The 8,562-nt window shown below is 37.8% G+C and overlaps 1 protein-coding gene across 1 annotated transcript in view; it reads left to right on the top strand.

Annotated features, from left to right (window-relative positions):
- Positions 1-1,588: 1,588 nt before the first annotated feature.
- The window catches only part of LOC104081691 (serine/threonine-protein phosphatase 2A regulatory subunit B'' subunit beta-like), a gene marked incomplete at its 3' end in the record, with an annotated part of 18,037 nt that continues 11,063 nt past the window's right edge, over positions 1,589-8,562 (top strand). Inside the window, exon 1 of the mRNA XM_009584531.1 lies at positions 1,589-1,894. Within this exon, the coding sequence (XP_009582826.1) occupies positions 1,748-1,894 (147 nt within the window). The remainder of the gene's footprint in view (positions 1,895-8,562) is intronic.

Here is an 8,562-nt window from a genome sequence, read left to right as displayed (position 1 = left end):
TTCTCCCACTTCCAAAAGAAATAAATATCTTCATAACAAGTTGCAATAAAGACGCAGGTGGGGAAAACTGGATACCAAATTAAAAACAAGAAAACAGGCTTTTTATCATCATTTACTTTCTAACAGTGTGTGATAAACTAAAAAGGATCCAAATAAGACAAATCGTGTTTCACTAGTACTTTTTCATAGTATCCTTTTCTTCTTAATCTTATGAGAATATTTACTGTGGGTTTTAATACATTGTTACGTGACAGCATGGGTATGAATGGATGAATAGGGCTAAAGACTATAGATAACACAGCGTGGGGATAAAATAATGCAGTCCAGTAAGAGAAATCTCGAACTTAGTGGTGAAAGAGTTGCTTTAGTGTTTCTTGGCCTCTGTACATCTTTGTGTAATCAAGAAAGTGGCCTTATTTAAAGCATGAGGGATGAAAACAGAGTAAGACTGGCCAGATCTTTCCTTTTATGCTGTTAGTAACTGAATTTGTGCATGATAAGGTACAGATAATAAATGGGCAACATACCAACAACTTAAAGAATTTGGGGGTGCTAAGAGTGTTCATAGCTTGAACTGGAATAGCAAGAGTTGCCATACCCATAGCTGTAATGGCGATATTTGAAAAAAAAACTTCATCAAAATAGTAGCATTTCCAAAAGATTGTTATGGTAAAGGTATACCCATTCAAAATGTGAAAACTTCGCCAGTTATCAACTAAAGTACCTAAAACCATAAAGGAGGAAGGGCAGAAGTTCACTTTAATTTCTACAAAAGCTTATCAGATTTCTGTTTCTGGTAAGAAGATTGCTGTGGACTAGAATATGGCCTCACCCCTCCCTAAAATGTATTTGAGATTCAATAAACTGAAAATAGAGCGGTAGCTGACTCTAACTTTAGTGCTACTGAAATGTGACAGGTATGCAATCCAGTATGTGGATGTTAATGTTTATAAAACTCCTGTTTAAGCAAAAAAATGTATCCTAGCAACTTTTTTTCAGATTTTGTAACATCATTGATATTTCTAATGTAGCTTTTCTGTAAAATATGATTTAAAGCAGCATTTCATTGTGGTAACATTTACCTCATTTCTGCTACTGCTTTCTGCCTTAGCATTTGAATGATTAGATTCTTGCGGTACAGTAACTTAGATCTAGATAAATATAAAAAAAAATTATTTCATGAAACTATGTGAGCCACTCTGAAAGTCTGTCTTTTTCTGTCGTTGCCTTCATTTTCCCAGTGTAATAGGGTTCCTGCTAAAGGACTGAAGAGTTAAAAGGAATTTAATTGCTGTGTAATAAGCCTTATCCTTCGGTGAGGTACTTCATTGAAGCTAGACAGTGAGTGTTTTGTGACAGAAGGAAAAGCTGAGGGGGATGGGAGACGGAGGAAGCTACAAAATGACCACGGCTGGCCTCTCTGCATTCCTCTAAGGCCTGCTTTTTTAAAATTGGAAGCTGCTTTTATAGATGCTCCTCCAAACAGGTTTGTTTTTTTCCATACTGTCCCATTTAGACTTTGGAATGCATGTATGAAAGGGCAGGCCCCCAAAGTGACTTTCCAATCTGTTTTTGCAATTCCAGCCAAGTTCCCTTTAATGTATGGAGCAGGCGAAGTTGAGCTGACTCTCTTATAATATCACAGAACTCGGGCGCAGCTGCTGCTCTAAGTGGCACTGTGTGATAATACAACAGCTCTGCTATTTACTGGGACTCAAGTGCCTGGACTGGCACACAGAGACATTATATGAAATCCGAAAGCATGAGGATAAAGGAGATTTCTTTGCGGCAAGATCCTGATCTAAGAAAGGAGTTGGCATTGCTAGCTCGAGGATGTGATTTTGTTTTACCTTCTAGATTCAAGAAGAGACTGAAAGCTTTTCAGCAGGTCCAGGTTTGTCCTTCAGTTCTTATACAATTAAGTTGTTATTGTCAGTTGTACCTTTACAAATTGCAGGAAATACATGCAAGTTCTTCCTCGGATAGCAGGATTTCTCTAGTCTGTCCCATATATGATGATTTTTCTGTGTTTTAGAAGACTGTGCAGGTAGTTTTCTGCAAAGAAAAAATGAGGAGAGTTTACTGAAGCATGTAGCATAGATAAAGTACGATGTAGCATAGATAAGAAGCATGTAGCATAGATAAAGTACGATGTTTGCACAGCTGCATATGCAGTGGAAAGTTGATGTGCTTAATGCTATTAGACTTTTAAAGACTGTTTTCCTTAATCTGCATAATCATAATCTGCATGTATTTTCCCAGGGATTTTAATTTACCTGTTACTGAAACTGGGCATATGAAATACACTGAAATAGGCTGTAACTTTACCAAGTCAAACATAGTATGTTAAAAGGTGCTTTCATACTTACGTGATAATCCTGAATTCCTTTAGATTTAGTTTATTTTGGACTTTGCATTTGGATGAGATCAGTTGTTGCTACATGGTTCACACATGTGCCTCTTCGCTGTTTTGCAGCAGTGAGTTAAATCCACCATTTTAAAGTGAGCTCATAATTGAAAATAGAAGCATTTGAAACATATAACTAGAAGGAAAACTACTTACAGAGTAAATGTTCAAAGAGATTATCTTCTGGGAGGGGGAAAAAGCGTACCACTGTTTTATTGGAGAAACTGAAAGTTGGTATTTCCTCAAACACACTTAAGGCTTTTGGTGGTGTGTCAAAGCATTCACTTTGTCCTTACCTCACCCTCACTTCTAATTCATGTACTAAAGGTATATCAGTGATGGTATGTGTGACTTTTTTTACCCTTTTTTAATTAAGGAAAGTTTAGCTGTTGAATAAAAATTACATTATCTTAGGATTTCTGGCTTTTAAAATCATTCTAAATACAGCCTGCTACTTAATTCTGAATTCAGTGCACTACTGTCCCTTTCAGGTGACCTTCAAGAGAGGACCATAGAGCCCTATGACCCTAAAAATGTGTTAGCCTTCTGTCTTCTACATTATTACTGTAAATCTGTTTCAGCTGAGCTATATAAGCAATGTTTATTCCTTTGTGCAAAGCAGAATGCAAGTGCTGACCCTGCTGTTTTTTATTCACAAATTTATGCTGAATGGCATAAGGATTTTACGACTTGAATCTTTACTGCTGAACTGGAGACATAGAAGGAAACTTGTTGACTAGAGACAACAGAAAAAGAAAATACTATCTTAATTACCTAAAAGTAGCAGTATCGGTTAATATTTAGGCACCTCAGAGCATGAGGCAAGTTTAGTCTAGTCATGGCATCCTGAAGTAAACAAACACACTGTTACCTTGTGTGGTGCCCCTTAACTTGATCTGTCTTTCATCGGATGATAGTTGGATCATCTGCCCTTTTACAGGGCTTTTTTACAGTTAGCTAGAAAACATCTCAATGTAGTATGGTAATGCATATCTACTAACAACTGAGTACTTTAGAAAACAGCTTATCTAATCTGGGTTTTTTCTGTTTTAGCATGCTGCCAGCTATAAACTTACAATGCAGACAATGAACAAATATTTTTCATTTTTAACCAGACTTGCACTTCATGGGTAAATGGCAAATGTAGAATAATGTATGTTAAACCACTTAATTATATTACAGAAAAAATTCTGTGGACAAAACAGACTCAATAGGAATATAAAACTAAAATCTTATGTCTGTGTTTGCTCAATTTGATGTAAAGTATTTTATCCAAGGTTCCTTTTTTAAATGGTACTTCACTTCAACCTCATGATTTTAAGGAGACCTATTTGAAAGTACCTTAAAAAAACAAAATATGAGTGCTGATAACTGTTGATATAGAAGAAGATGGGCATTCTTTACCTGACACTTCATGTTAATTTCAAGTTGTCTTCATGGGTTAGGTGCATTTCAAAGAGTAGCTATTCATCATCTACATAATCATTGAAGAGATTTCATGTTGCAATTAAAGACTGCTTAGAGCTTTTGTAGAATAACTTGAAAAATTTTTCTCATTTCAGTTGCTAAGCTTCATTGCCGTTGGGAGTTTACAACCTCCTATACCACTGTAATACTGGCTTTCAGACAGAACAGTTCATGAATATGATGTAAAATTAGAATGCTAAAATCAAGCAGAAATGGAAGCCAATCTGTCTTTCTATACTTTTACTACACTCTTACAATTTTTCATATCCACGTGGTTTCTATAACTTGTGAAACGAATGGCAGATTTTCCTTAAGAGGTTTAGTGCTGCTAAAGCTAGCTTCTTAAAATAAAAAATGAGTAATGGTGGTGGATGAGATAACGTGGTTCAACATCTGCTCTGAGGTGGGTTGGAGTGACAGGGCCTTGCACAGGTTCTAGGAATTCTAAGGCGGTGGCTTTTTGCATAGAGCCGTGTAAGTAATCTGTGTAGGTAATCCCCTGTGTTTTGGAAGGGGTGGTCATTGGAGCGTAGCAAATCAAGTTTCATGAAAATCTTTAAATAGACAACCAGTAGTGAGGTGGGTGGCTCTGGAAAGTGGTGGATCAGGCTGTTTCTCAGTGGTTGCATGTACTAACGAAAATTGATAAAACTGAGCCAAATAGGGCTTTCTGGAAAGATTGGTTTCTCAAAAGGAAGATAAACAATACACAGCTGTTGAAATGTTCCCTATTACTTTGGGGAACTGAATTTTTGAATAGATAACTGTAGAAAACTCAGTAGAACTTCAGTTTATCTTCTCCTGATGTTGCTTGTAAGAAAGACCTTTCTTAGGTAATTTAACACCTATGGAATATAGTGAACTGGAGATGCAGCACTTGAAGAGGCACCGTGTCCATCTTGCTCATCAATTTGTCTGAAACTTTGGGGGGAGAAGAAACTATCACCATGTCAAATGTACTGGCAACTTAAAGATGTGAACTGAAAGGCTTATTACCTGCTGATAGCTGAGCAGAGTGTTTTAGCCAACAGCTGGTGACATCCCTACCTGTCAGAGCTGGAATATAAGCAGCATCATTACCCAGGCTATGTGAGGAAAACATGTCTGAAGTTGGAAACAAAATGATGACAGAATAAAATGCATCATTGTACAGTGACACGCTTGTACCCATGTAACTCAGTGTTAGCTAAACTAGGAAAACAGGTATTTTTTGCTCCTTAGAGGCCACATCACCTTGTAGAACACTTGAGTTCTAGACTTCTTTAAAGACAAATAAATTTGTGCTGAATGTGATGATTTAAAAAAATAAAAAAATGGCCTAAATCTGAAATTAATCCTCTGAATGTCAGTGCCAGAGCTGAGTGCTAGCGTATTTTCTGATACTTTTAATGCATCATGCCTTTATCTGCTGTTACTATTTGGTGATTCCTGTAGTTGTATGCGTCGCACCTCAGTGTGGAAATGGAGAACCACTAGTTCATGACCACCTGTTAATGATACTAAACACTGGTTACACATGCTATTTATGTCAGCTGTATGAGAACTATTTCCTCAGCTTCTGCAGTGCCTCACAAGATTGGCTTTCCTTCTGAGTGAAGTAAGTTTAGACATTCGTGCCTCTTGATCACTTTTGCACTCCTCTGATACCTAAATGCTTCATATATGCTTGTGGCATGTTCAAGACAGCAATGAATACAGAGCCTGTAGGTGCTAATGTGTGCTGGGCTGGTGTGTGGTTGTGCTGCGGTGCTCTGATTCTTCCAGTCGTGAAGATAACATTCCCAGGTCTGAGGTAAAATGAATTTTAAAGTTTGTAGGCAGTTGGTTTTGCAACTATAGTCACAGAAGTAGGTTGTGTAATGATTAGAGGTCTCTGGCAGGCCAGCTTTCCTATTAGCATGAATTTTCTAATTTAACATCATCTGGAGACCTTTTAACACCATAGAGGGAGGACCCGATATCCATTTTTACATAATAGTTTTACATCAGGCACACAAATGCTTTTTTTAAAGAGCAAAACCCAAGTGTTTGTTGGCGGCGGGGGCGGATAGAAATCTCATTACAGCTGTAGCTTATAGTTACACTTGATGCTAGTTTGCTGATAGAATGCCAATTTTCTGGAGCAGATGCCAACATTCAAGATAGAATGAAAATATCTAAGCTGCCTGGCTAGTTAAGATGAGAGGTTTTCCATAAATGGTCCATTGCTAATAGTTTGCTGGGTTTTAAGCTCTAACCTCTTAAAGGAAGCTGTAAGCAAGCTGGTAGTTTTTTACCACTTCTGCAATGGAGACTCCTGGTTCGAGCTTGAAATGTATTGGCTGCCCTGTGGTAGCAGCTTCTTTACCTGCTCGTGGCTGGTAATAAATTTATGCAAATGTGTACTGTTTTCTGTAGAAAAGCCAGTATGGTGCAAGTTTATGTTACAGCTTACTTTACTTGCATGCATGATTTAAGAGTCTAGATGTCAGTTCCCTCTGCAGCTGTTTTTTGACCCAACAATTCAGACATTGAAGGGTTCTGATTTATTTATTTTTCCCTTGGAATATAAGTTTCACTAGCCTTTTCTCCCTTTTAACATACTTCCCATACCTTTGTAATCACTAATGCTACTAATAGTAGATGTTCTATGACTGTTGAAGATACTACTTTGTATGCTAGAAAGCCTGAAACAATTTGGCACATCTTCATATGAAATATCCTTCAAATTTTACAGGGTAAGAGGGATATGAGATTGTTTTCACAATTGTCCAAAACAGGATCTGTTTTTGTAGTTGTCCAAATTGGAATTTGTTGGGGCATCATCAGACAAGAAGTTGACAGAATACTTGCTCCAACTGTTGACTCTGCAGCTCAGTAACAAGGCTGAGCTTGTCGGTATTTTTCTTGTTTGAGTGGATTTTTCCTAAGCTCAATTGCATTGAGTGATTGAAACTTGGTTTGTTGTAAACACGGAAGGATGAGAAGCTATTGCAGAGTTTAAGAATTAAGTGGATGTCTGTCTTAGCCCTGTTTGTTACTTTTGATGTTGAGCTAATGGCCTGTCCTGACAAGGGCTGTTTTCTGTAGACAAATGTTAGAATTGCCTCAGGTGTAACTGACTGTCAGTTTTTCCCCATTATAAATGATGTTTAGGCAGTCATGACTCCTTTGCAGGTAGTGAGTCCCAGTGTGGTCCATTGGCTGTGTACAATCAAAATGATCACATACTAGGAGGATCTTACCAGCTTGTCTCCTGAAAACAGTTGGCGTAACAGAATATACTGGTAAAGAATAGGAGCACTGATTTAACCTACGGTCGGAGTATTTTCCGAGAAAGCTGCAACTATATGACAAACTGGATATACTACTGAGTGGGATACTTGATTTGACATAATTCATAAAATGGAAGCTGTTTGACAACAACTCACAGCCAGTGACTAGTATTTTTGCACCACTTCTGTCTTACCACAAAATGTAGAAGTTGTTGCCTTTCACAGGTAGATTTTTCTGAAGAATCTTGCTTTTTTTCCATTTTATAATCTGTACCTTTTCCCTTTTGTAAATTAGCAGGGCATGTGGAGGAGACAAAGTATTTTCACTGGTCAGCCACAGCAAACTGTTAGAGGATCCCACCTCTAAAGCCTTTGATAAAAGTTTTGTCAGCAAATAAAGCAAGTTACTGATGGGCATGCATGTAATATGCAAAGGTCTCTTGTGCTCATGGCAGTGGTGGGGGAGGTAACTACTTCTTCCTTTTTCCATTCCATCCCCACCCCAATGCATTTCTGAATAAATCATTAAACTCTTTCTAACTGCGTAACTGGAACTTTTTTGGTGCTGAAGCTCTACATGACTGTACCAAGCATATGCAGCCATGTTTGGAGCTGTTTCTACAGCAATAATGCATTTGCAACAGAGTCCTCCAGTTCCCAGCAGGACTGCATGATTTTTCTATGTCAGCTATACCAATAGCGTCCTCCAGTTCCCAGCAGGAGTGCATGATTTCTTTATGTCAGTTATACCAAACTGCAAATCAGGAGATTCCTGGTATTTCCAAAATCAGAGTTGTAGAACTTGGGTAAGAGATCTATTAGTGCAGCATATATATTACTGAAAGTGAGGAGATTGGGAAGTGCGTGCTGTAATGGTTAGGTGTCATGCAGAAAAGTGATGCGAATTTATCTCAGATGGAGAGTTCAGTCTTCACTGAACTAGTGAAAACCAGTTTTTGACCACTTGAAAGTTTTCCAGTATTTGCTTGTTTATTGCATGCTACTTTTGTATGTGTGCATGTAATATGACTTGGCTGTGGTGACCGTTTACACATGCTTTTAGTTGAGCATGTTTTTAATTTTAATATGCAAGATGGTGTGTATGGAACGTATTTCATAATTTCGGGTAGAAGCTTTTCCTGGATGCCACTACCTACATCTCCTCCTACGTGAGAATTAACACACTATCCCAAATAGGTTTGTGTAGATGGTCCCAAGTTTGCATGCTCTGCTGAAATACTGAGGCTTCAGTGTCTTTCTCTTGAGGCTCATTTTGGTTGTTTAAATATGGCTTGGTTAAATCAAAGGGGAAAAGAGTTACTGATAGTTGTGCCACTATCAAAATTTTTTGAAATAATTCTTTAAGCTTTAGTAAGACTTTCAAAACTATCCAGTGATGGCTCTTACCGCAGCAATTTCACTTAAACTGGGTGG

Source organism: Fulmarus glacialis, unplaced genomic scaffold (assembly GCF_000690835.1).
Source record: "Fulmarus glacialis isolate BGI_N327 unplaced genomic scaffold, ASM69083v1 scaffold8069, whole genome shotgun sequence".
Lineage (NCBI taxonomy): Eukaryota > Metazoa > Chordata > Aves > Procellariiformes > Procellariidae > Fulmarus > Fulmarus glacialis.
Note: the sequence above shows the minus strand (reverse complement) of the source record. Positions and strands in the feature narration are given on the sequence as shown.